Here is a 27,858-nt window from a genome sequence, read left to right as displayed (position 1 = left end):
ATGGTCTGTGGGCAAGGATCTGGGGGAGTGGGAGTTAGGATTGGAGTAGAGGATAGGGGAGATAATCTGAGCGCAGGGCTTTGGGGGGTGTGAAAACCAGAATTATGGGTGAAGCAGGAGGTTTGGGGATCTGACTAGTTTCTAAAGGTGGAGGTTCTTGGGTTTGAGGGTGGAGGCTCTGGGAGGGTAGGTCAGGGGAGGGTTGGGACCCAAAGCCCGGTTATAAGTCTGAGGCCTGGGTAGGGGTTGAATTCCCACATCTGAGGGTGTCTTGGGGAGTGAGTGGCCCTGGAAGAGGAGGTAAAGTTATCAGAGCTCTTGGATTGGTTTCTCCCTGTTCCTCCCATCTCGGCCTCGCCCCTCCCCCTTCGTAGAACAGACCCCTCCCCAGACCTGGCGCACTTCACCTTCCGGCCAGCCCCTACTCTCCGAGCCCCCTCCCAGGTCCCATCAACCCCTCAAAACTCGCCTTTGCCCCGCCCCTGCCCGGAGTTGGCCCCGCCACCTAGACAACGCCCCGCCCCTCATCACAGACTCCGCCTTCCACCCAGTCCCCGCCCCCTCCCCTCTGCTGAGCGGGCCCCTGTCTTCACCGCCCCCGCCCACACGCAGACCCCACCCCTCTCCGCCCAGACCCCACCCCCTCATTAGGCCAGGCCCCACCCTTGCCCAGGCCCCGCCCCCTGAAGCACAGGCGCCCCCTCCCCCCCTCCCCCCGCCCCCGCCGCTTCTCTGTTTCCCGGGCCGGCGCGCGCGGCTCCCGTCACTTGAACGCGCGGCGGCGGCGGCGGCAGCGGCGGGAAGATGGCGGAGTCCGGTGGCGGCGGAGGCGCTGGTGGCGGTGGCTTCGGCGCGGGCGCGGGCCCCGAGCGTCCGAGCAAGTGAGACCGTCCGCAGGGTGGGCCGGCACCTGCCCCGGGGCCAGGGTGACTTGTGGGGAGTCCTGGGGGTCGTGAGGGGCTGAGGAGCCACTTGGGCAGGTTCGAGGGTCTTTACGGGGGATTGTGGGCTTTAGGGAGTCATGGAATACTGGGGGGACCGAGGGCTGTTGAGAGGCAGCTGAAGGCGGGCTGGGGCCCCAGGACCTCGAGGTATGTGCATGCGGCCCTTGGGGTCTGACAGGGCATTGAGGAGCGTGGAAGTCCGAAGGGAAACCCATGGACTCCTGACTGATGGGCCATGGGGGAATTGGGGATGCCAAGGGGTCTGGGAGGCAGAGAGGGCCTGAGGAGGGACCATGGGCAGTCTCGAGCTTGTTGAGGCTGTCTTGGGGACACTTAAAGAGGGGACTGATGGGAGCTTGAGGGGCTGAGGCCCAAGGCTTCCTGGAGGGTGCTGTAGGACCCTGCCTTGAAGTGTGTAAAGATGGTTCTGTGGACATGCTGAGGGGTCCTGGAAGGGGTGAGAACTGTGGAAGGCTGGAGGTAGGGGGCTCAAGTGAATTCGAGGGCCTGAAAGAGGCCTAAAGGGCCTAGGAAAACCTGAAAGGGGAGGCTGTGGTTGCCCCCCGGGGTCCCGGTGAGTCCTTATGGGCAGGGAAGGGTCTGGAGTTCCCAGGGGTCCTAAGTGGCTGGAGTGGGTCTTGGGGAGCCTGAGGATGATGAGAGGACCCTGAAAGTCTAAGGAGGGTCCATCCTTGGTGCTCCTGTCTCCCATCCCCATGGGGTTCAGATCCTCCCCCAGGCTAAAGGACTTGAAGCAAGGTCTTGCCCACAGACCAAGGGGGCAGAATTCACCCCCTTTGGTCAAAGGGAGGCTCCTTTTTCCTTTGTCCAGGTCCTGAGATGGGTTGCTTGAACCCCAGAATTGGTGTAAAAATTGAAGGTGTTGATATGCATTGTTTTGGATTGTCAGAGGGGAGGAGCACCTGCCTTAGGTAGCACAACCTCCCTTTTCTCACAGGGCCAGCAAGGCCCCGATCCTCCCATCCTGGCCTCCCAGGGAAGCCTGCCACCCTTGTTTGGCCAAGGAGGAAATCTGGGCTCTTCCTTGATGGTGAGCTTATGGGAGCAAATAATTCCAGTGTGCTAAGTGATAAAGTCGTTCACTACTTGTGTGCCGTGGAGGCAGTCCTCATTGTGGAGACTTGGGCTGGTGCTGACCTGAAAGACCTGATGGCTCGAGGCATGAGTTGGGCTTTATAGCCCTGCAATGGGGAGTGAGGAGAGATCAGAAGATTTTAAGACATTCAGGGGCTAGAGTTGGCAGGGCTTGTTGACCAGGCATGAGGTGACACGTAAGGAACAGATAAAAGGGGACAGCTAACCCCAGCTCCCTGCCTTGGGGATGGGATAGTCTGGGGGCAACAGCAAGGTGTAACTAACTACATACCATATAAGTCACTCATTGTAGCTGAGCAGTTGATTGAGTTTTAATTAATTTATAGCGTTATGTACCCTTTAAAACAATCCAGTTTTTTGAGAAGGCTTCCATCACCCCAAAGAGTTCCCTCAGGCCCCTTGCAGTCAACCACACTCCCACCCCCAGCCTCAATCACATCCTGATCTGCTTTTGCTCTCTGGTTTTGCCTTTTTAGAAATTTTATATGAATGGAATCTGCAATGTGTGGCTTCTTATGTCTGGCTTCTTTCCCTTAACTGAATGTTTTTGGAAATTCATCTATGTTGTCACAAGTATCAGAAGCATGTTCTTTTTCATTGCTGCAGAGTATTCCATTGTATGGATGACAGTTTGCTTACTCATTTACTGGTTGATGGACATTTGGGTTTCCGTTTTGACAATTACAAATAAAGTCCCTGTGAACATCCAGGTATGCGTTTTTGTGTGGATATATACTTTCATTCTCTTGGGTAAATACCTAGGAGGGTCCTATGGTAGATGTAGGTTTTAACATTTTAAGAAACTGCCAAGCTGTTTTCCAGAGTGACTGTACCATTTGCATTTCTACCAGGAAATGTACAGGAGTTCCAGTTGCACCCTGTTCTCGTCTACACTTGATGTGGCCAGTCTTTAATTTCAGCCATTTTAAGTATATACTGGTATCTTATTTTAGTTTTAACTTGTATCTCCCTAATAAGTAATGACTTTGAACACTTTTTCATGGTCTTGTGGTATTCATATCTTTGGTAAAGTGTCTTTTCAAATCTTTTGCCCATTTTCTAATTGAGTTATCTTCTTATTGTTGACTTTTAAGGATTCTTTATGTATTCTGGCTACAAGTCCTTTATTAGATATATGATTTGCAAACATTTTCTCCCAGTTTGTGGCTCATCTACCTTTCTTTCTTTCTTTCTTTCTTTCTTTCTTTCTTTCTTTCTTTCTTTCATTCATTCATTCATTCATTCATTTTCTTAATGATATCTTTCACAGGGCAAAATTTTGTCATTTTGTTGAAGGCCAGTTTATCAGTGTTCTTCTCTTATGGATTACACTTTTAGTGTCATATCTAAGAAATCTTTTCTTTTTTTAAATTTTATTTTAAGCAGGGTCCATGCCCAGCATGGAGCCCAACATGGGGCTTGAACTCATGACCCTGAGATCAAGACCTGAGCTGAGATCAAGAGTTGGATGCTTAACTGACTGAGCCACCCAGGCACTCCCCCCCCCTTTTTTTTTTTAAGATTTTATTTATGTATTTGAGAGGGAGAGCACGCACAAGCAGGGGGAAGAGCAGAGGGAGAGGGAGAGGCAGACTCCCCGCTGAGCAGGAAGCCCAACACAGGGCTTGATCCCAGGAGCCTGGAATCATGACCTGAGCCGAAGGCAGATGCTTACTTAACCGACTGAGCCATCCAGTCGCCCCAGAGGCACTTTTAAAAAAGACATTTCCCCCACTTCTGAGATTCCCATTTGCCCCCTTCCATCCATCCTAGTGAAAAATTACCGTTGTCTAGAGCAACTGATAGGGGAGGGGCTCTTATCCCTGTGGTGCTCGAATGGGGAGAAGGGCAAGAATCCCTTAAATGGTGAGATGGAGCATGTGGGAAGAGGATCAGGTTTTGATGGAGATTGTGGCACACAATATTTTGCCAAGGATCCCTTGAGATCTAGAGGCCCTTGTAACGTTCATTTATTCCTTCCTTCATTTATTCCAAAGGGGCCAGCAAGGCCTGGTGTATCCCTTGCCTGTGCCTCATTCCTCTTCATCCTTCCACACTCCCAGGTCATGGCCTCTCAGAGCCATCTGCCTGACCACCGAACTCAGCCCCCAGAATGCTTTTTCTGGTCACCTTGGATTGTTCGGTACAATTTATATAGCATAAAACTCACCCACTAAAAGTGAACAATTCACTGACATTTAGTATGTTCACGACGTTAAGCAACTATCCCATCTGTCTAGTTCCAGAACATTTCCACCACTCCAAAGAAAATTCTGTACCTATTGGCAATTACTCCCTATTCCTCCTACCCCAGCCTCCTACAAGTGTTCATCTAATTTGCATCTCTATAAATTTACCTGTTTCATAAACGGAATCATACAATATGTGACCTTTTGTGTCTGGCTTCTTTCACTCTGTATAACGTCTTCAGGGTTCTTCCACATTGGAGTGTGTATCAGTACTTCATTCCTTTTTATGACCGTATAATATATCACTGTGTGACATACCACATTTTGTTTATTCATTTGACCAACAGATGGACATTTAGGTTGGTTCCACCTTTTGGCTTTTTGGACTGTGCTGCTATGAACACGCATGAGTTCAAGTTTTTGTCAGAACACTTGTATTCAGTTCCTTGGGGTGTATACCAGGAGCGGGGTTGCTGGGTCATATGGCTGTTGTGTGTCGTGATCACGCTATCTCAACCCAGCACTCCTTGGTGTGTTTTATAATGGAAATGCATTGAGGGTGGAGATCGTCTGCCTCATGCTGTCTTGTATCCTAGAGCAAGGGCTGCACAGAGGAAGTAAGTGTTCAAGAAATATGGCCGGGGGTGGGGAGGGAGAGAGAAAGGGATGGATGAAAGGGGTGTGGAAAAGCTCTCTAGGGCTTGCAGTCTGGCGGGTAGGAAGTCCCTTCCATGGGATCAGGTCAGCCCTTCGCCTTTTCAGGGAGACTTGTGGGGTTACCGAGGGCTGGGGGGAGGCTGGCCTTGTCTGTGAGGTTGGTTTTCCAATCTGCCAGGAGGCGCCTGCATCTGCCTTTTTGTCCCATGAAGGGTTTTGTCATTTGGCCAGGGATGGGGGCGGTTCCTGTCTTCCCCTTGGCCTTTCCAACGGTCCCACAACTCAAGAAACTGTCCTCAGGAGGGACTGAGCTCCTCCACCCCCCCACCGCCCCCAGCGTTATATAACTTGTTTGTTCCAACTTCACTTTTCTGCAACCAAGGGGGAAAAAAGAAAGAGAAAAGCTTATTCTCCTTCCTTCCCATCTCGAGGGATCAACAAAAAACTCGTTGCCTAGTAGAGATGGTCGTTAATAACCAAGCCGGACCTCTGGGATGGTTGGAGTGTGGCTGTCTCAGCCGAGGGCTTGCAGGGGGAGGTGGGGTCCTAGCTGCAGGCTCCCTCACACAAAAGACACTTGTTTTCTAGTGGGCCCCTCCCAGCTCCACCTCAGGCTCTCCACCAGGGTCCAGGCTCAGGAGGGAGAGGAGGTTTGTGGCCACTTGGGGTGTTGAGTAGGGGGGAAGTGGAGGAATTCTCCTGGGAGTTGCACTTCCCCAGCTAAAATTCCATCCCTGTGAGGTACCCGGCCGGCTGAGTTCTGGAGGGACCTTCTTGCCACAGAGGCTCTTTCGATGTTGGGTTGTTGGCATCCTCACTCCTCAGCCCATCTTCCCCAAAGGTGTCTGGATGGGGCCCCGTCTTGCTGGCTCACGCTGCTCCTGGGGGCTGAGGCTAGGGTATCGGGTGAGGGACATGCCGGCCACAGGTGTTTTCATGTGAAGTTATGGCCCAGACACAGTGTGAGCGGGTTTGGCACAGTTCAGCGAGGCATCGGTCTGCTTCTGGCTTGGTGACCTTTGCTTGTTTAAACTTTCTTAACAAGCCCTCTCTGGCGGTGTCCTAGATTGTCGCCACTCAGCCCTGAGGCCCTGGAAGAGTCCAGTCCCCCAACCCTTGGGTGAAAGACTGGGGGACCTTTTGGTCTTCTGAGCAGGTTCTTGTTCCTTTGGCTTTGTCCTCTTTACAGCCAGGAGGGAGAGGTAGGGGTTTGACCCTTCAGAGATGGGGCCTCAAATCCTCCTCTTGAGAATTCTGGGAGATTTGGTTGTAGCAGGTGCTTCATCAGACCCACCTGTGTCTGTGGTCCCTGCTCCACATACTCACTGTGCACCTTGGGCATGTCTGCGACCCTCTGCGCCTTAGACTGCTCATCGGGGAAGTGGGACCACAGGCCCACTGGGCAGGGTAGCTGGGATGCAGCAAGCTAGGGCCAGGGTGTGCTCAGAGGGTGCCCGGCGCATTGCCTGTGCATCTAAATGTTAATGCAGAAGTGGCGATGTTACCCTGCAGTCCTGTCGCTGCCCACGTTCTGTCAACCGCGCCCACATGGGGCCTGACGGGACTGCGGACTGTTGTTGGCAGGGCTTGCCCGCGAGTCAGTGTGGCAGGTGGGGAAAAGAGAAAGTTGGTGTGTTAGTCCATTCTGGCTGCTGAATACCAAAAGACTGGGTGGCTTATAAATAACAGAAACATATTTCTCAAAGTTCTGGAGGCTAGGAATTCCAAGATTGAGGCACTGGCAGGTTTGGTGTCTGGTGAAGCCACCTTCTGGTTCAGAGATGGCTGTTTTCTTAGTATGTCCTCACGTGGTAGAAGGGACAAGGGGGCAATCTGTGATCCCCTCCTTTTAAAAGAGATTTAATTTAATTTTTTTTTTTTTTAAGTAATCTCTACACCCAGTGTGGGGCTTGAGCTTACAAGCCCGAGATCAAGAGTCACATGCCCTACCAACTGAGCCAGCCAGGCACTCTGGAGTCCCTATTTATAAGGACACTGATCCCATTCATGGCTCCACCCTCATGACCCAGTCACCTCAGAAAGCAACCCCCTCGGCCATCTTAATACCATCACATTGGGGATTCAATTTTAACATGTAAATTTCAGGGGGGGACACAAACATGCAGTTGGCCGAGCAGTTGGGAGGATGGTGGCAGTGTTACTAGGTGGTCATGAGAAGGTCAATGGCAGGGGCAGTAGGAGAATGGAACATTCCAAGTCCAAGCTGCTTCTGCAACACGGAGAGGATAGATGGCTCTGTGCGGCCTGGCGCCAGGCAACAGGGCAGAGCACAGCTCTGTGGGTCTCTGCAGGGTATTGGGGTTGGGGCAGCTGAGTCTGAGGCAAGCTGGAGGGAGCACTGGACTGGAGGTGCTAGAAGGCCGGGCCAGGAAACTCAGCTTCTCCTCAGGGAGCGAGGTGCCCCTTTCCTCACCTCCCCAGCAGGGTCCTGCGAGCTCATGATGTGAAATTGCTCTGAAAGCTGCTCTCTTCGCCCCGAATTGTGGAGCATTTGTCTCACAGCTGGACCGCTTCCACCTGGTAGCTGCGACTCCCCTGGGGGACGGCCTTCTTGTCGTCGGCCATAGGGGTAGAAAGGTTTTATTAGCCTCTGCTATCATAGTGCCATCTCCAGGGAGCCCATGCCGTGTGTCATCCCGCTTTTCTTCACGCCAGTTATTTTTTATTGCCAATCCTCACGGGAGAGCTTAGCGAGACCAGGTTGGAGGTTTGTGCTCGCATGTCCCCACCCCCCCTCCGCCAGACACTTTAAAAGTGGGACTTTCTCTGCATTCCTGCCCTTTGGTCTTAGGGTATATTGCAGACTTGGGTTGAAGGCCCTGGAGAAGGATGGGAGGAGTAAGGGGATGGGGAGGAAAGGCCCAGATAGAAACAATTCAACAACAGAGGTGACTTCTGGCATCCCTGGCTCCTTTCTCTTGTCGACGGGACTTGTTTGACACCTTTCTCTTCCTCTGGTGATCGTCACATGGTTCCTGTGTGCCTGCTGCTATGCTGGGTGCTGGGCATGTGGGCCCCCAGGACTGTCAGGCCTTGCCCACGTGGGACATGCCAGCAGGGTTAGCAAGACAGTTGTGCAATCATTTCTCCATGCTTGCCATAAATGATCCTGAGGCCAAGTGGGAGGTTCTGCCTTTTCTGGAAGGTTCTGAGAGCCTCCTCATGAATGAGGTTGAGCTAAGTCTGAGGGTTAGTGTCATCAGCTTGGGGGAAGGGGGTCATGGGAAGTAGACTGTTTTCTGGGTATAAGCAAGTGGCATGTGTAGGTGCTGAAGGAGGAGCAGCCTGGCTTTTCAGGGGTCGTGAGGACAGAGAGGAGCTGGAGGGGGTGGGAGGGAGGAGGCTGGGAGACTGGGGGGGGGTGCAAAGTTTGAGTGGGTGGGGGGCCTGGGTCAGATCTGTGTTTGGGGAAGGATCCCTCTTTTGAGGGACAAGGGGCCTGGACCTAGGTGGGAGCTGTAGAGGTGGTGAGGTAGGCATGAGTTTGGGGAAGATTCGAGACTGAACTCGTGCTGTGTGCTGATCACCGGTGGAGGCCAGGCACAGGGTCAGTGGCTCTCAGGTTTCCTCCAGGGACTGAGAAGTGAGTATTAGAGAAAGACTCATCAGGCAGGTGGGCAGGCAGGAAGTAGGACGAGGCCCCACTTGCCTGTGGCTGTGCTGCCTGTAGTGTCCAATGGAGATGGGAGGCAGAGGTGGACTTCCGGCCTGGAGGGCTTGAGGGCTTGTCTCTGCTCTGGAAAGCCCTCGTGCCTCTCCTTGCTCAAGGGCCTCAGGTCTTCCAGAGAGCAGCTCCTGGTGCTAGGAATGTCCCTTCTCCTGAGAAGAGGCTTTGGCCTAGCCTTAGCCACCCTGGGAGGTCTCCCCAGTTTCAGTTCTGCCCCCCTCCCTGCTCTGAGCTTCGCCTTGAGAGCACTCACCACACTACTGTCTCCTCCCGTCATCTGTTGGTACGTTATGTTGGTTCCACTTTTGAGCCACATCCCTGTCTGGCCCCTTCTTCCATCTCTTCCTCATCCCTGCTCTGAGCCACCATTGGCTCTTGCCCTCCCAGCTGCTGCCCCACACTCCAGCCAGTGGGTCCCTCCTGAGATAGGCATCAGACCATGTTGCTCTGCCTGCCACCTGGGGCAGGTTCTTCACTCTCAGAACAAATTTTACTTCTCCACCCCCACCCCCACCCTCATAGTGAGGCCTTGCCCACCCACTGGGCCCTCTGCTTCCCCAGCCCTACTGGTCTCCCAACAGCACTCCTCTGGCACCCCTTGGCCTTTGACCAAGGCTCTTCCTTGGGGAGAGTGTCCTGTCCCAGTGCTTTGTACAGCTCCAGGGTCGCCTCCTTGGGGCCTGGTGGCTCTGTCCACCCGCCTCTCTGCATCCTCTGCCCTGTGCTCACGGTACATTCTGTTTGCTTAAAGACCGTGTCCCCTAGAATGTGTGCTCCCCAGGGCAGAGCTTCCCCGTGCTGGCTCTGATTTGCTCCAGCAAATAACCCACACCTAGTCTGTGACAGGATTTTGAGGGGACCTGGCCTGACCTAGAGGCTTCTGGAGCAGCCTTCTGCACGCTGCGGGCTGAGGATCCCCCTTTTCCTCACGGTGTTTAGTGGCATGGTCTGGGTAGAGAAACAGAAGCAGGCACGATGTCCGTGAACCAGCCCATTAGAGAGAAGCCAGCGAGCAGTGCCCTGTTTGCGTGTGCTTCGTCTGGGTAGCGAACAGGATCTCAGCCCGTGTGCTGAGGACGGAAACGGCCAGCCACTCTCCCTGTCCAGCTGCCTGCAGTGGGAAGTGGGGGCCGGGGCTGCGGGGTCCCCACTGCCGGCAGACCCGCCTTCCTCCTGTGGTAGCCGCTCCGCAGCTGTGCAGACGAGCTCTTAACACTTGTTAACCCCGAGTCTCCAGTCTCTTCCTCCTGCCCCCTCCCCTTTCCCGGTTCCCTCCGGAGAGGGCTGCTCAGGACTCACAGAACCCGTCCCCCTCGGCTAGGAGAGCGCTTCCCTAGCATTCCTCCTGTGCGGCGCGGGAGCGGGTGTTGGGGCGCTGCCAGCGCGGCTTCAGACCCCTGGCCGACCGGCCGAGTGGCTGATTCCTTCGCACACACCGCCTCACCACACGCTGAAAATATTGTGATCCGGGAGGAAGTAACCGGCACCTTTGGGGAATCGCAGACCTTTCCTGTGAGGGAAGCAGCTTCCGGAATTGAACAGCTCAGCCTAGAGGAAATCTTGAGGGGCGGACCTTTGGGCTTTTAAAGGCCTCGAGGGGGGTCACCCGAGATCGAGGCCCGAAGTTGTTTTCTGACGCCACAACTGCAAAATTCCACAGGGGTCAGAGACGGAGCGGGCGGGAGCGGGCTGGGCTGCATATCCGGAGAGCTCTCCTCTCGATGGGCTGTGAGAATTTGAAGCAGCCTGCTGAAGGAAGCGGGAGCAGAGACCCGATCGCCAGAATCCACCGAGAGACCGGAGCTGCGAGTAGGGCAGTCTCCCAAGGTGGGGTTGAGGGGGTGGCACTGTTTCCCGGAGGCGGCAGGCCCGTAAAGGAGCCCCCATGAGGACCCCCGAGGCAGCCTCCATGTAGAAAACTGACAGGACTGTGTGTGAAAGTTGTTAACTGTGTGCTTGCCTTGGTGAAATCTGGTGGGTTCCAGGAGGGTGTCTCTTGCTCTCTCTTCTCCCCTTCTCTGTCGTGCAAGGGGGTGAGGCAGGGCAGTTGGGAGCACACAAATGTTTACGCTCCACGTGAGTCACTTACGGAAGCAAGGGGTGGTGTTTTTCTTGCTGAGGCTGATGGCATCGCACAGACCCGCAGCTCCAGCCTTAGGCTTGCTTCCAGCATTTTAGCATTTAGAGCTTCGTGGTGGGGGACATGGGGAGCTTGCTGACCTTTCATGGGGAAGCGGCTGTCTTGTCATAGGCAGGCAGGACTCAGGCTGAGTATGGCCACTACCCACTTGCTACAGATCACCCAGCTTGGACTTCCTCAACCCCCCCCCCCCCGCCGCTTCCCCCCCAATCCCTCGGGTAGAAAGCCTGTGCAGCTCAGGGAGAGGTGGCAGCTGGAGAAGTGGTAACTCCATGGTGTTTTTTTCAAAGGCTGATCTGGAATGTGGTGGACAGGAGCCCTGGATCAGAGGCTTCTGAGATTGAAGGCCCCCTTTGGTTATGAGTGCCAGAAACTCAATTCTCTGCCTTCAGTTAGAAAATAAAAGTTCATTGTTCACATTAAAAAAAAAAAAGGTTTAGGGACAGTTCTAGTTTTAGGTACATCGAGATAGATTCAGGGCTCAGATGATTCCCTTGGATTCTGTGACTCCTTTCTCTCAGCTCTGCCTTTCCTCCTGGCTGGGCGAGGTGACCCCACCTTGCTCCGCACTATCTTAGCAACCCCAGGGGGAATGTGAATCTCCATTCTGGTTACTCCAGCAAAAGTCCCAGGGAATGCTCTGATTGGATCACGTGGGTCACACCCCCATCCTGTGGCCGGGGATCTAGGAGGCTCTAATTAGTCACGAGTCTCCCTTTTCAGCCCAGAGATGGGTCTCCTGATTCCTACTATTGGGGAATAAGAGGTTCCCTGAGGAAAGCAGGAGGCCCTTACCAGAAGAGGGGAGGGATATTGGCACCCCCTAAAATGGAGGTATTCATGACAGGCCCCTTCTGACGCCTGAATTTGTGCTGCTGTTGGAAGGGCCAGGCTGAGCCATCTCCATATCTGCCTCTGCCAGTGTCTGGCCTAGCACCTCTGGTCATGAGCATGTGCCATTTGGCAGAATGGTCTCCTTTGGGGCCTCAGCACCTGTCCTGCTGGGTGAGGTAGCTGGGCTGGACACTGAGATGCTGGAATTTGGCAGTTCTAGAATCTCACTGGGTTTTCGAGCGAGCGGTGCTTTGGGGCCACGTAGTCATGCACCTACTTGCCTGACCTGTAGAGTGAAGGGGTTTTGCTTATTCACGTGGCTCCATCTCCAAGCCCAGTGCAGGGGAGGTGATGTGGGGGGACGGGCTCTGACTGGGATCAGCCTTGTGTCAGTGGGTGGGAACAAAATAGGCATGGCCTCAGCCTGAGACTTGTCTGCTAGTCTGCCTCTGCTGCCCCTCACGTGGAGGCCCTGGCTGGGCTTTGAGGGGAAAAGGAGGCTGTGGAGAACACTGGCTGGGTCATGAGGGCAAGCATGGCCATAGAGGAGACCTTCTCCTTTCAGAATATTTGGAGGGTAATGTGGCAAATGTGCATGGAAGGGCTGGTGTGGACTTGGAAGTATGACATAACAGGAAGGTTAGGTATGGGGTGCCTGGGTGGCACAGCGGTTAAGCGTCTGCCTTCGGCTCAGGGCGTGATCCCGGCGTTATGGGATCGAGCCCCACATCAGGCTCCTCCGCTATGAGCCTGCTTCTTCCTCTCCCACTCCCCCTGCTTGTGTCCCTCTCTCGCTGGCTGTCTCTATCTCTGTCAAATAAATAAATAAAATCTTAAAAAAAAAAAAAAAGAGGAAGTTTAGGTGGGGGCAGGAGGAGTCAGCTCTTCACCACAGGGAGCAATATGGGCAAAGGGTGGAGGCCAGACATTCTAGAAAAAATCCTGCTCAGTGCATCCTGGATTGAGCCCAATCAAAGAATAACATACCCAGTCCCAGAACTTGGACCAGGAGGTTGCGTGGAGGGGATGAAGAGAGCAGATGTATGTAGTAGATATCTGCAGCAAGTAGAGGTAGGAGTCGGGCTCCAGCCAGCCAGTGCTGCCACCTGGTAACCATCCACCAGCCACCTCACTGATCCATCTACCCACCTATCCGTCTGTCCGTCCATCCATCCATCCATCCATCCATCCATCCATCCATCCATCCACTCATCTACCCACTCAGCCATCCAGCCATCCAGTCAATGAGCAAGACTGAGCTCTGAACACATGGTGCCGGGTGCTGGAACACAGCGGGAGACAGAACCTGCCCTGCCCTCCCGGGTGAGGCTCCTATTGCAGCCTCAGAGAGATAGGCTGGAAACGGATGGTGTACCAGATGGAGCAATGATCAGGGAAGACAAATAGAGCCGGCCTGGGGTCACAGAGTCATAGGGGCCTGGGTGTGGCTCTCCCAGTGTGACCCGGCAGAGTGGGATTACGTCCCTCATAGTGGCTGAAGGATTAGTGGGATAGTCCACACCCTTGCCCTGCCAGCTCTGAGGAGCCATATCCTTCCTGCTGGCCAGCTCTACGTTCACTCACGGTTCAACGTCCTTTGAGAGTGGTCTCAGCCCAGCTTTGGTCTCCCCATCTGTAACACGGAAGTGATATGGGGCCTACCTATCTGAGGCTACAGGGACGCCGGTACCAGCCAGGGCCTTGGGTGGGTGCCTGACCTCTCTGTGCTTCAGTGTCCCCGTCTGTAAGATGATGATAATAGTGGTATCTCCCTTTCCATATTGCCCACGGGGAGGTGAGCTGGGAGCCGTGTCTGTACGCACCCTGGCCCACAGCCCTGCATGCAGTGGGTGCTCGTGCTCCAGGGCAGGGAGGCGCGGAGGTACTGTGAAGGCAGAGAGCTTGCTGCTCGTGAGGGAAGTAGGGTCCTGGTGTCCACTTTTCTTTCTAGGCTTGAGAAGTGGCCAGAGTGGGGCAGATTTGGGATTGGAGGAGTACTGCCACAGGGTCTTCTGTCCATTCCTGGTAGTTGGCCCGGTCGCCATGTGTCCTAGGCTTAGTCAGAGGCTGGGGTGATGGCACAGGGCCCAGGCAGGAGGTCACAGCCCAGCTTGAGGGACACTGGGCTGACAGTGGCCAATGAAGAATGAGGCTGTGGAGGGCCACGGGGGGCTGAGGCAGGAGAGTGATGGGCTTCGATGTTGGTGGCTTACCCAGGTGGGAGGGTGGGCAGTGTCTGCAGAGTTCTGGCTGTGACCCAGTGAATATTTGGGGAATGCAGGGATCCAGGGCCTGCCTGGAGTGGAGCCGGCACCTAGCGGGGCCGCCCCAGGCCAGGCTCTGTGGACACGGAATCTTGGGCGGGCTTCTGGGTGGGCTCGCTGGGGTCTCATTGTGAAGCTTGTGCTGTGTGGGGGCAGACCCCAGCCACTACTCCCAGCCCTGAGGAATTTACTTCTTGGGACGCCTGGGTGGCTTAGTTGGCTAAGCATCTGACTCTTGCTTTCAGCTCAGGTCTTCATCTCAGGGTCATAAGTTCAAGTCCTGCGAAGCTTTACTTCTCTCACCATGCTGGATCCTGGGTCCTTGGTCCTTGGGAGGATTCGGGATGGTTCTCTCAAGGTGAATGTGGGTTCCAGAACCTCTGGCTGCCTGTCTCAATGACCTCTCCACCCTCAGCCTCCCTGGCTGTCACGTGGGGGCTCTCAGGAGTTGCCAGCCCCAGAAGCCTGCAGGTGGTATGGTTACTTCCTGCTGGGAACTCCCTGACACCCCCTCTCTTCTATCACCGTGTCACTGCCTGGTGAGCCCAGACAGGCAGGAGCCAAGGACATACACGTAGGGAGATGGCTGTGATGGTGATGCCATGAAGAAGGTGGAGTGAGCAAGTGTGGCCTGGGGCTCCTTTGCAGGACTCTGGGAGGGCATCTCTACAGGCAACATGTTTCCAGGGTGGACTCAGAGTGGGCTCTGGCCCTGCTCCCGCCTCCGGCTCTGGGAGGCAGGTTGGGTGGGAGGGGGCGGATGAGACTCTGCCCCTGTCCATTGGTGTGGTGTACTTGCCCTCCTGGCACAGGTCCACTCATGGGTGCACAGATATGCTTTGGCTCTGGGCATCCTGTCTTAAATTATCGAAGAAGATGTGGGAAAAAAACAGCATGATGACCGGGAGCGAGGAATAAACAACCACTGATGGCCTAGAGAGGGCCCAGGCTCGGTGGGGGACATGGGATCTAGGGGCCCTGGCTGGATTTCTTCTCTCCCTTTCTAGGTCTTTGGCTCCTTTCCTCTGGGTGTCTGTCTTCCTTTGTCTGGGTCTCAGTCCCTCGCTCTCTGAGTCTTTGTTCCCCCTGGATCTCTGTTAGTGCTTTGGTGTCCTGGCTTGCCGGGACACTGCAGTGAGGGCCTTCATCTGCTCCTGGGCTCCACGCTTGTCCTCCCAGAAGCCCTGGTCTTTTGTCTGCTCCCTTGGGAGCCCAGGGATCAAGCCCTTATCAGGAGGGATAGCCCCAGGAATGGGCCTGTTGCTGCCTGAGGGGTGAGGAGGGCGGGCCGGCCTCTGGCGAGCAGTCCCAAGAGAAAGCACACTGACGTGAGCATGGGGGCTGCTGGCCAGCCTGAGCATTTGAGGGCCCGTGCAAGGTGCCAGAACATGGTGACTCTATCCTTTGGGCTGGGAGCACAGTACCCGGAGCTGTGAAATATTGTGGTAACTATGGCAACAGTAGCTGGGGGTGTCTGCCTTTGTGGGGCATATGGGACTCTGGCTCAGATGCACTTTTACCCACGGAGCTGCGTGCCTAGGAGCCAGCGCTTTGGCCTTGGCAGTCAGCAGGTTGTGGTAGAACAAGAAGTAGAAGCCAGTGCTAGAGCTGCCTGTGACTGCAGGGGCTGTGCTGGGCCTCAGTTTCCCTGTCTTGGAGGGGGATTCGTGAGGTTGCATGGGAAGAACCACGCCTGGCATGTGCTCAGTCAGTGGGCCTGCCTTGTTAAGAGTCAGAGGTGGATGGGAGGGAGAAGGCAGAGAAGTTTCCAGTATGGCTGGAGGACAGGGGGTAGGGGGAGGGTGTTGTGTGAAATAGGGCAGAGAGGTGGACCAGCTGGCCACCAGAGCTTCTCCGTCCCCCACCCGGCCTCTGGGTTCTGTCTCCTTCTCTGGGTCTCTATCCCCCTTTCTCTGGGTCTCTGTCTACTCACCCCCCTCCCCCCAGTCCGGTCTCCCTCCCCACTTCATTCTGGGTCTCTGTCCCCTCGCTGGGTCTCTGTCCGCTCTCTCTCCAGTGAAGTGCAGCATCTTCCCTGCTGATGCACCCGGGACCCTCGGGCGGAGTGGCCTGGAGCTCCCTGGTACGACATCGGCCGGGGTGTGAGCCAACCAGCTGTGCTGCGCTGCTGTGCTCCGTGGAGCCACATGGACAATAAAACCAAAATTGGCTTTGAAAGTGGAAGTGCTCTCCGTTTTGAGGGGAAGTGAGGGAATTTGCATGTCAGAACAGCATGTTAAAGGGGCAATACCGGCAGACTCTGTTCTGGCCCGAGCTTTGGGCTCCATGTGGGGGTGGGAAAGGATTTTACAAAACCCCAAAGAAATGTTTCCATGAAATTCTTTCTTGTTCTTGCCTTTCCTTTTTTTTTTTTTTTTCGACATTCCAATGAAAAGAACTGTTCCGGGGCTTCAGATCTCTCCTGTAGGGTTGGGAAACCAACCATGGAGACCAGGGTCAGCAGCCAGATGAGGGCAGGAGTTGGGCAGCACCCACCCCACCAGGTGTCGCTTCCCGGGCAGCCCCCACCTCCACTGTGGGGCCCTGTCACTGTGGCATGGGGACCGCAGTTGGTGTGGTTCTGCACTTCCTGTGGCCTCCCCCGCTTGGCCTTCTTATCTTGGGCTGGGTCCCCCTAAAGCAGACCCTCGAACAAAGATTCTAGCCCATGGTGTATCTGGAGGTGACCTCATGAAGGACTGGTGTTGGGGGGAAGGAGCCCACATACGGGGTGCCAGCCAGGAGCTGGAGACAATGTGGGCAAAGGGCTTGGACAGCTGAGGATCTCCCGGGGATTGTGGACGTCTTGGCCACAGGTGGTCTGCCTGGGGGTGTTTACCCTACTCAGTCTGACTTTATGTTAGCCCTGGTGTAGGGGAAACTCCAAGGGATGCAGTGGCTGTGTCCCCACGTCTAGACCAGGCCTGGGCCCGGCCAGGGATGCCTAATGACAGCGGTAGGGGATGCAGTGTGGGAGTAGGGGGTCAGGACAGCCTTGAGCCCAAGCCAGGCCTGAGGGGGCACGCGTAGCCCCTCAGAGGCCAGATCCAGGCCAAGGGTGCAGCTGGGGCGGCAGTAAGCGGCCTCCAGAGACGTCCTGACCCGGCTGCTGACGCATTGGCTCCGATGACTCAGTGCGGGTGACCGTGGCTCGGGTGGCCGTCTGGAGACTCGGACAGGCTCAGGGCTGCCGCCGCCGCCTTCCTGGGGGCCCGTGGCCCCGCCGCGCCGGCCGCCCCCTGTCTGGGCTGGCCTGAGTAATGGGTCCTTCCCTTAGTCATCGGTCCCAGGCCTCAGCCCTCCCTCCTCCTGCCCACCTCCGCCCAGCCAAGCCTGTCTGTCCTGGGGACTCCAGCCCCTGCTGGCTTCTTCCCTCCTTCTCTGAGCTCCCCAGAGCTGTGAGGTGTGTGTGTGGGGTATTGATTGGGGCTTCAGGGACAGCTGTGCCATCTGTGAGATGAGAGAGGAAAAACAGCCTCGTAGGGTACCGTGAGCCTTGCCAGGGGCACGAGGAGAAGGGCCTGGGGGAGGACGAGGTGTGTACAGAAAGGGGCTGTTTCCTCCCCACTCAGTGCATCTCAGGCCTCATACCCTATAAGCAGCTATGCAGTGGGCTTGGTCGGGGGCTCTGGGCGAGGGCTGTCCTAACTCCTGCATAGGAGCATTTTCATGCTTGGAGTGCGCACGGCCTCTGCACTCAGCTGAAGGTCAGCCCTTTGTCAGAAGGTACAGTAATTCTTTATACCCCTTTGGAAGGTAGTTATCTGGCTTCTCATCTTTGGCCCCCAGAAACGGTATTTGGTGAATATCCTCCTGCATCCATCATCTTGCACATGTAAGTATATCTCAGATAAATCCCAGAGTAGACTTGCTCGATCAAGGATGTGAGACTTTAGAATTTTGCTAGGTCTGTTGAACTGCCTTCCTGGGGATTGTTACACTTCACACTCCCACTGGGAACCGAAGTGAGTGTCTACTGCCAGACAGCGAAAGCTTCTGCTCATATGAGGGGTGAAACCAGTCCCTTGCTGAGTGTACTTCTCTTATTGTGAGCCATGCTGACTCTTAGGTCTCTCCAGCCAGCTGTGCTTCTTTTCCTATGAACCATCAGCCCACATCCTTTGTGTACCTTCTGTGAGATTGCTGGTTTTGTATTGATTTTTTGGTGCTCTTTATATATGGAGGACCATAGTAGACATATGTCCAGGAACCAACCAGCTCCAGGATGAAGTTGCCCCTGGTGTGAAATCTTTCTTCTGGAGGAAGCATGCATGTGCATGCCAATCCCTGGAGCTTAGAGGAAGCACATGAAGTCATCAATCAGAAACTTCTAAGAAGAAAATGAAGCCAGCTGAAGCAAAATGGCAAAGGCTGGGGTGGGGGAGGGGGCACACACGTACAAAATCTGTGAGGCAAGGTGTCCACAGAGAGGCACCTGCTGTGTGCCAGTGCTCTGTGGGTGGTTCCAAGCTTCAAGGTTCTAAGCACTTGGCTTCAGGGGCATGTGGGTGGCTTGTATGGGTGGTGGCAGGATGCGGCCCCTCACTGGGCCATGCCACCTCCTCAGCCCAAAGGGAAGCCGTGGGAAGTAGCTGCAGCCCCTCATTCACCAGGAGTTGTTGGGGACGAGGGGGAGCCTCATGGCAGCCCTATGACATCCATGCTTCTGCCTGCCCCATTTGACACCCAAGAAAGTGAAGACCCAGGGGACCAGGGTATGTGTTGAAGTCACAGAGCTGATGGATGACAGAGCAGGGGTCAGAATCCTGCCCTCTACCTCTCACACCAGTAGCCCATGGGGCAAGGGCCGTGGTGTGGCCCTGGCAGGCTTCCTAGAGGAGCGTGTCTCACTCACTGAGCTGCATCTCCCCACCTTTGGGTCCTAGACCAACCTTGAGACACTCTGCTTAGGTCCAAGCTCTGAATGTGTGTAAGGGATCCTCGTGTTGATGCTGTCTATGTGTTACCTTCTTACGCCCCATAGCCTCTGCAGTGCGGAGTGGGGTCTGTGGAGAGTGGCACTGCCATCCCCAGGCTGCCCACACCTGCCGAGTCTGAGTCTGGGTCTTGACGTGGTCCCTGGTTATTCACACGCATGGTGAAATTTGAGATGCACCTTTTCTCCACTCCCTGGCCCTGGGAGGGAGGGCCCGAGGGGTCATATCAGCTGTCCCTGGCCTCCAGGCCACTGTGCTCCACAGAGAGGTCGAGTGCCTGGCCCCAGGCAGGAGGGGCCTGTGGTGTGATGGAAGGTGGTTGCCTGTGCTGTCTGGGTGCAGGCCAGGCCCCAGGTGGGGCTGAGGGAGAGGGTGGGCTTCTCAGGGCAGCGTTTTGTGGAAGCCAGGCCTTTGGGACCAACACCCAGGATGCAGCTAAGCCCTCTGCTCCAAGGGAGAGGCTGAGTGTCACTGTCTAACTGTGGAGGTGGCAGGGCTGGGGACACCCGAACTTTCTGGCCTCTGCACATTTCTGCTCCAGGCTCCTCTCCCCTCCCCAGCTGTGGGACACTCAGCTGCAACGTGAAGCCGGTTCTGGATGATTTGACCACTCTGGGTCTCCATTCCCCAGACTGTGCACCAGTGAAGGCAAGGCCTCTCCATCTTGTTCACTCTGTGTGTTACCACCCATGGGAAAGGGGCAAGGGGCTGACAATGCCAGTGAGGTGAGAGGAGGACGGGGGGGAGGGGGCTCAGACCTGAGCCTTGGAGGCTTAGAGGCTCATGTGGCATGCGGCCTCATCTCAGGCAGTCTGGATGCCTGTTGGGGTGTTGGTGAGAGGACACAGTGGGAGCCTGTCTGGAGATGTCCCGGTGGGGGCTGTACACTGGAGGGCAGCCCAGACCAGAGGATGGGCACACTCTGAAGACTGAGGGTCCGTGAACCAGTGACATTCTTGTTGTGATCCGCAGAACTTGGGGTGCATTGTGGGAAACTGGAGGAGCAGAGGCTTGAACTCCCAGCAGTGGCCTGGTCAGGCATGATGGGCTGCATGTGGGAGGGGAACGGGGGCATGCGAGGTGGGCATCCTCTTCACCTGGCAGGGAGAGGCGACCAGACCCAACTAGAGACTTGGAGTCTTTCTGGGCCTCTGTGGCCTTCAGGAAGGCTGCTTGGCAAATCTCCCAGGCAAACCCAGGCTCTGGCCACTGGCACCACCAGTGTCCCAGCATTACCAGCCCAGGGGAGCACGGTGCTGAGGTCTGAAACATGCGCTACAGCCTCTCAGGGGTGGGAGGTCTGCCAAGTGCAGACCATGTCTCCCCTGCCATGTCCTGTGTCCCCTATGCCATGGCCCATGCCCCCCCCCCCAGGGTCCAGGCCCTACAGCTCCTCTGTCCCTTGGTTGGTTTGCCCCCCTTTCCTGAGGCTCTTGTGGAGGGGCCACTGAGGCTGGTGGCCTGTGCAGGTCAGGGACCTCCAGTTGGCAGCAGCTGCATTGATTGAACGCCGACAGTGTGTCCTGTGCTTGGCATCAGCTCTTTTATCCCCAGTATTGTTTTGGGAGCTGCTGGACAGTGAGGGCTGAGGAGCCTTCTTTCTCCTGCTTTCTTGGAAAGACCAGTGCCCACATTCCTGGCCTTCATTTGTGGGCAGGCGTCCGTCCCAGGAATGGGAAAGCAAGTTCCAGAGAGCTGGAGGCTGTGGGGAGAGAGCAGAGTACTTGGCCTTGGCCTGGGGTGGGTGAGGCATGGGCTGGGAGAGTCCTGGTGGGGGTTCTTGACCCCACAGTGGCCTGACCCTAGAGGTGATGGCATTGTTCCCTCCTGTCGTGTTCGGGGAGGGGGTGTGAAGTGATGCATTAGGGGCTCCTAAACCATTCATTCTTTAATATATTCAACAAGTTTTCCAAGATGAAACAGCAAAGGGGACAGTGGTGCTGGAGGGGAGGGGGTGTGGGGGTGAGCGGGGCAAGGGGGAATGGACCACAGAAATTCTCATATACTGTGAGGGTGCTGGTGATCATGGCAAGGTTTTATGCAGGACCTGAGAAAGCTCAGATATCCTTTTGTTTAGTCTTATTTATTTTAATTTGATGTGAAATTCACATAACATCAAATCTACCATTTTAAAGTGAACAATTCAGTGGCATTTGGTGCATTTGCAGTGTTGTGCAAACATCACCTCTACCTAGTTCTATCTATTTCCCTCACCCCCAAATGAGACCCTGTGTCCATTAGCTGTCACTCCCCACGCCCCTCCCCCAGCCTGGCAACCACGAATCTGCTTTCTGTCTCTATGGATTTGCTTGTTCGGGATGTTTCATAGAAAAGGAATCATACAATTTATGACCTCGCGTGACTGGCTTCTTTCACTCAGTGGGATGCTTTGGAGGTTCATTCACATTGTAGCTGAATCAGCTTCATTCCTTTTTATGACTGAGTACTATTCCATTGTGTGGATGACCGCACTGTGTTTATCCTTGTACCCTTTGGTGGACATTTGGGTTGTTTCCACCTCTTTTCTTTTTTTTTTTTTAAACTTCATTGTTTGTTCTAAGACAGCCTTTGCCTCCTGAACGCTATTTTGAGGTGCAGCAGTCTCTGTTTAACTTGCTCCATCCCCCCCATTGAACTACCCCCATAGGAAAACCCATCCTCTTAGGGTAGATAGTCTTGGTTTTGTGGCTTCCCCACAATTTGCTATGCCCCACCCCCTGCCCACTTCATTGGCCATGACAGACAGGGAGATCCCACCCACTCCATCACATCCTGGGCCTGGGTTCAAATCCTGCTCTGTTGTCTTACAGCTCTGGGACTATGGACACTACTTATTGTGTCCCTATCCCTGGAAAGTAGGACCAGTGGGCCTTTCCCCTCCACTGGGCAGTCACCAAGTAGACCCCAGAGCCAGAGTCTTTGGAAAATGAATTTGTGGTCATGTGGCTGCCCTCCCCTGGGTTGTTGAGCACAGGAGCTCACTGGGCAGGTGTCAGAGTAGCTAGGCCTCCAAGGAGGTTGGCCTCTCCTGGCCTGTGACACCCCTGACTCTGGGGACCAGAGCTGCCTGGAAGTCGTAGGTTCCCCCTCCATGCCCGCACTGGGGCTCTGCGCCAGCACCTTAATCCCACGGCCACCCTCAGTGGGGACAAAAGAGGGCTTTGCCCTCTGGGGTGCCTTGATAGGGCATGGGGGACAGTCATGTGACATGGAGAGTTGGTCTGTCCACACTATGGAATATTAGTCAGCCACAAAAAGGAGTGAAGCATTGATTCGTGCTACAGCATGGACGAACCGCACAGACGTGCTGAACGAGAGAAGGCCGACACTCAAGGCCACACAGCGCATGATTCCATTTACGTGACGTGTCCAGAGGAAGCAAATCCAGAGACAGAAAACAGATTGGCAGTTGCCAGGGGCTGGAGGAGGGGGGTGAGGAGGGACTGCTGATGGGGTGGGGTCTTATTTTGGGGGGATGAAGATGTTCCGGAACTAGCTAGAGGTGATGGTTGCACAACGTTGTGTGTGTACTAAATGTCACTGAATTGTTCGCCTTAAAACGGTGAAGTTGATGTTATGTGAATCTTAGCTCAATTAAAAACCAAAATGGGCGTTAGAGCTTCCTCAGGTCCTCGGAGAAACCCTGCCCCTTTCACAGTGGCAAATGAAAGCCGGAGAGGCAGTGTCCTTCGCTAAGGCCAGTTGCCAGGCAGGTGGTCGATGCGATGGGGACCCAGGTTTTGTTTCTGCTCCAGGGCTCGTTCTGGGGATTTTGCCTGTGCCTGGGACAGCTTCAGAGCCCAGGTGAGCGAGCCCAGTGTCCTGGGCAGAGACTAGACAGACCTGAGGCCTCTGAGCTCAGCCCTGACCTCTGCTCTCCTGCAGCATGGCTGACAAAAATGGAGCTCTCAAGTGCACCTTCTCGGCGCCCGGCCATAGCACCAGCCTCCTGCAGGGCCTTGCTGCCCTCCGTGCCCAGGGCCAGCTGCTGGACGTTGTACTCACCATCAACAGAGAGACCTTCCATGCACACAAGGTGGTCCTGGCTGCCTGCAGCGACTACTTCAGGTGAGCACAGGTCTCGGGGGACAGGCCAAAGAGGGCCCACCCAGCTAAGAGGGAGTGAGCTCAGCGCCAGCCAGCCAGCTAGCCCAGCCAGGATGGCTCTGAGGGAAAGTGGCTGGTGTTGGCCACTCCTTCGGTAAACCTGGAGCTTTTTCTAGGTTTGTAACTTTCTCCAACTTTTGGGGGACATTGTGCAGGCAAGCAAAACATGCCTGGGGGATAGAGGTGGCCCATGGGCACCCAATTAGCAGCTTCTGCCCTGGGGGAGAGGCAGGGCTTGGCCTTGTTTTCATTCTGTCTTTATTTGACACCTGTGTGTACTGGCACTGTGCTTGGCCTTGGGGTCCAGCAGAGATAAGACAGACACAAGTCTCCTCCCCCATAGGTTCCTGTACTCAGGCTGAGGAATAGGAGGGATGCCCAGATGGGGCTCCCCACACGTCCCAGGCTGTGTCTTAGTCCTCTCATGACAGGTGAGGACTTCCTGGGTATACTGGTCAGTCTGCTGCGAGAGCCCTTTCCTACATTCCCCTTCCCTGGGCTGGGCTGTGTCGGGGAGTGAGGGCCCCTTGGAGCAGGGCTAGGGGCGTTCTCACCAGCTGGGGGCTGTCATGGGCTGAGGACAGTCTTCCTCGTTTCCTCAGTGACCAGCTGGCCAGTTCCTCCTGCCAGGCTGTGACCCTGCCAGAGAGAGCTGGGGTGCTGTCCTGGGGGTGGTTCTCTGGCCCCACTTTGCCAGTGGTAGCCGGAGTGCCCCTGCAGACTGCCTTGCAGAGCCCCAGCTTAGGTGTGTTCCAAGGGCTGCATGGTCCTCGAGGCTAGGGTGGCAAGGCTGGGATGGCTTGCCCGGTGCGCCCCCCAGCTGCCCGCCCCCCAGGCTCAACAAGGCTGTTCTGGGGAGCCAGAGCAGCCAAGCCATCTGGGGCGCCGTTTCTATTTTTATTCTGGATTTGGGGACGGGTGGGCCGGCCCAGCCAGAAATGCCCTTTAAAGGCTCCTCTGCGCTGGCACTGCAGCCGGCGAGGCCTTAAAAGGCAAAGCTCCCTCCCGTCGCCGTGGCTGCCTCTGCCTTCGATGAGCTGATGGGACTCATGGGGACAAGAAGGGGCAGGGTCCGGGGGGCTGCCCGAGCTCTGCTCCTGGAAGGCTTCATGGTGCTGCACAGAGTCTTGGGCAGTTGTGAGTTCTTGGCCCTGCAGCAGCACGAAGCTCAGCTGTCCCCACTCTGGGACCTGAGCCCAGGCCACACTGGGTGTGTGACTAGGGGACAGGCATCTGTTGGATGAAGGGATGAGGGAAGTTCCTTCTCCTTGGTCAGCCGTCACACTGTGTGCTTGCCCCATGAGAGGAACCTCTCATGAACTCCCAGAGGGTGCTGGGGTTCTTGCCCCTCTTCCGATGGGGTCTCCCCAAGGGCCGTGGGGTGGTGTGACCCAGGTCCTGTTTTTCTTACTGGTGCTCACATTAGCGCCACTTCCCAGAGCAGGACAGAAAGGCTGACAGCTAGTGTCACTCACTGGGGGTGGGGGGTGTCTCACAGTGGACTAGGGTCCCTGTGGGCCAAATGGTGGGTTTTCCTGACTGTCTGGGCCTCTCTCTGGAGATGACAGTGACCTTGGTGGGGCTTCCTAGTGGGTACTCTGATCTGGGGACCCTCACCCCCTCCCCATCCCTGTGTGACAAGACTAAGACTCGGGCTCGGGAAGATGGAGCCACCTGCCCATGTGTGCCTGCTGGTGAGGGGCTGGGCTCTGAGAACCATGGTGCACGGGGTTCTTGGGGTCCCCACCTTGTCTCCTGAGCCTGCCGTGTGTGTGGTCTTATAGGGCTGGGTGCCAAGGTGGGGCTGGCACTTGTCTCATGGCCAAAATCAACGTTTGGCTTTTTCCTGCCCACCTGTACCTGCCCCGCCATGAGTGGGCCCTCGGCCTCCTCCCTCTGAGCCAGGTCGGTCCCAGCGCTCCACACCTCTGTGTAGGCTGGACGTGGCCCCACGCAGAGGGGCAGAGTGGGGAGCTGCTGTTTGTAGGAAGACGCATGGCTTGGTGGATTAAAAATCTTTTTTTTTTTTAACATGTCTTTTAATGAGCATCTGGCCCCTTTCCCTAGTTGGCTGTGCCCTGCTCATGGTGTCCAGGGGCCAGGCTATTCCTGGGTGGCTGTGAGGCCCCTTGGCAGCCCTGAGCCCACATGCTGTGTTTCTGAACTTCAGGGCCATGTTCACGGGTGGCATGAGGGAGGCGAGCCAGGATGTCATCGAGCTGAAGGGCGTGTCTGCCCGCGGCCTGCGGCACATCATCGACTTTGCCTATAGTGCCGAGGTGACGCTGGACCTGGACTGCGTGCAGGACGTGCTGGGTGCGGCTGTGTTCCTGCAGATGCTTCCCGTGGTGGAGCTGTGCGAGGAGTTCCTTAAGGCCGCCATGAGTGTGGAGACCTGCCTGAACATCGGCCACATGGCCACCACCTTCAGCCTGGCCTCACTCAAGGAGTCCGTGGATGCCTTCACCTTCCAGCACTTCCTGCAGATCGCGGAGGAGGAGGACTTCCTACACCTGCCGCTGGAGCGCCTCGTCTTCTTCCTGCAGAGCAACCGGCTGCAGAGCTGCGCCGAGATTGACCTGTTCCGCGCGGCCGTCCGCTGGCTGCAGCACGACCCGGCCCGCCGGCCGCGTGCCAGCCATGTGCTCTGCCACATCCGCTTCCCGCTCATGCGGTCCTCAGACCTGGTGGACAGCGTGCAGACGCTGGACATCATGGTGGAGGACGTGCTGTGCCGGCAGTACCTGCTGGAGGCCTTCAACTACCAGGTGCTGCCCTTTCGGCAGCACGAGATGCAGTCCCCGCGCACGGTCGTGCGCTCCGACGTGCCCTCTCTGGTCGCCTTCGGTGGCACGCCCTACACCGACAGCGACCGCTCTGTCAGCAGTAAGGTGTACCAGCTGCCCGAGCCGGGTGCCCGCCACTTCCGGGAGCTCACGGAGATGGAGGTGGGCTGCAGCCACACATGCGTGGCCGTCCTGGACAACTTCGTGTACGTGGCCGGGGGCCAGCACCTGCAGTACCGCAGCGGCGAGGGTGCGGTGGACGCCTGCTACCGCTACGACCCGCACCTGAACCGCTGGCTGCGCCTGCAGGCCATGCAGGAGAGCCGTATCCAGTTCCAGCTGAATGTGCTGTGCGGCATGGTGTACGCCACGGGCGGCCGCAACCGGGCCGGCAGCCTGGCCTCGGTCGAGAGGTACTGCCCGCGGCGCAACGAGTGGGGCTACGCCTGCTCCCTGAAGCGCCGCACCTGGGGCCACGCGGGTGCCTCGGCGGGGGGCCGCCTCTACATTTCCGGCGGCTACGGCATCTCCGTGGAGGACAAGAAGGCGCTGCACTGCTACGACCCTGCCGCCGACCAGTGGGAGTTCAAGGCACCCATGAGTGAGCCCCGCGTGCTTCATGCCATGGTGGGTGCCGGCGGCCGCATCTATGCCCTTGGCGGCCGCATGGACCACGTGGACCGCTGCTTTGACGTGCTGGCGGTGGAGTACTACGTGCCCGAGACAGACCAGTGGACCAGTGTGAGCCCCATGCGGGCCGGCCAGTCGGAGGCTGGCTGCTGCCTGCTGGATAGGAAGATCTATATCGTGGGGGGCTACAACTGGCGCCTCAACAACGTGACGGGCATCGTGCAGGTATACAACACGGAGACAGACGAGTGGGAGCGTGACCTGCACTTCCCAGAGTCCTTTGCAGGCATTGCCTGTGCCCCTGTCCTGCTGCCCCGGTCAGGGACCAGGAGGTAGCTCCTGGGACCCCTGGGACCTGGCCCAGCCTCATGCTGTCTGTGCGAGGGGTTTGGTGAGCTCACGCTGGGGCCGAGAACCACAGAACCACCCCTGGCCCGTGGGCTGACGTCTTGGGGCCTGCTGTGTTGGTAAGGCCCCCTCCTGGGGTCCCTCATCCGTCCCGGAGCAGATCCTGGCTTTGTGCCCACCGAGGGAGCCCGCCAGCGATGAGGCTGGTGCGTCATGGCAGCAGCCTCACACCCGAGGTTTCCTCACCTGCCCCACATCCCCGCTCACGGAGGGGATCGGGGTCTCCTTTGAGGTGTGGTTGTGTGGCTTTGTCCCACTTCTCTCCTCCCCCAGCTCGGCAGCCTCAGACATTCCAATGCGAGCTCTTTGACATCGACCCCCAAATCCACGGTTTGTGCCCTGCCCCCCCAAGTTTCTTGCACCATCTATTTTTTAAAATAAACACCACCCCTAAACTCTCTAACATGTGGACGTCCGGAGCTGGTGAGGTGGCAGGGGGGCACCCAGCTCAGGGCTGACCTCAAGGGTGGGCATGGTTCTGCCTCTAATAAGCCCAGGCTGCTGGGGTGGGAGGGTGGCCTTGGAGGAGAGTCTCGCACTTGTCTCCATGCCTGTTCTCGGTCCCAAAACCTTCGGTGTGTGCGGTTGTCCACTTTCAGAAGGAAAAAACACAGCCAGCTCTCGGAGACAGTCCTCACGGTTGGCCAGCCTTCCATTTGGTGCCGGGCTTCTTGTGGGGCCTTGATGAGGAGTGGGCTGAGCTGCCCCCGTTCCCGTCCTCACCCCCTGGTTCAAGGGGGACACCTGCTTTAGGACTCATAGTGTGTCTGCATTCCTACAAGTCTCATGATTTTTATTTCTCTCCCTTTCTCCCACCCTCCACTCCTGCCTTGTCCTGTGTTCAGGTTGTCAGGCCACCAGGCCTGGGCCCCCTCAGCAAGGGAAGTCAGGTGGGTGGTGCGCCCTCTTCCCTTCAAGGGCTTTGTGGCACCTCTGGCCACATTTGTTTTGGTGTCAAACCTCTAAAGCTGTTTATTATTATTCGTATTATTATTTTTGTTCTGTTTTGGTTTTTTTAAGACACCGGCATTGCTGTCTTATAAATGGGATTTGTACCCTCGGGGCAACTTAAAGTGTCTCTTCTGCTGCTAATGGACGATTGATGTTGTGTCTCTGTGACCCACTCACCGTGTAAAGAATTAACCTCATATCTTAGCA

The 27,858-nt window shown here is 56.2% G+C and overlaps 1 protein-coding gene across 1 annotated transcript; it reads left to right on the top strand.

Moving 5' to 3' along the window:
• Positions 1 to 772: 772 nt before the first annotated feature.
• On the top strand, positions 773 to 27,858 carry KLHL26 (kelch like family member 26). The gene is made up of 3 exons (XM_045778664.2): positions 773 to 881; positions 22,655 to 22,837; positions 25,047 to 27,858. Exons 1-3 carry the CDS (start codon positions 805 to 807, stop codon positions 26,626 to 26,628), a joined length of 1,842 nt encoding a protein of 613 aa, XP_045634620.1. The 5' UTR covers positions 773 to 804; the 3' UTR covers positions 26,629 to 27,858.

The sequence above is a fragment of the Ursus americanus genome, chromosome 14 (assembly GCF_024610735.1).
Source record: "Ursus americanus isolate L20-20 chromosome 14, mUrsAme1.1.p, whole genome shotgun sequence".
Lineage (NCBI taxonomy): Eukaryota > Metazoa > Chordata > Mammalia > Carnivora > Ursidae > Ursus > Ursus americanus.
The sequence above is the reverse complement of the archived record's forward strand: the minus strand, read 5'-3'. Positions and strand labels throughout refer to the sequence as shown.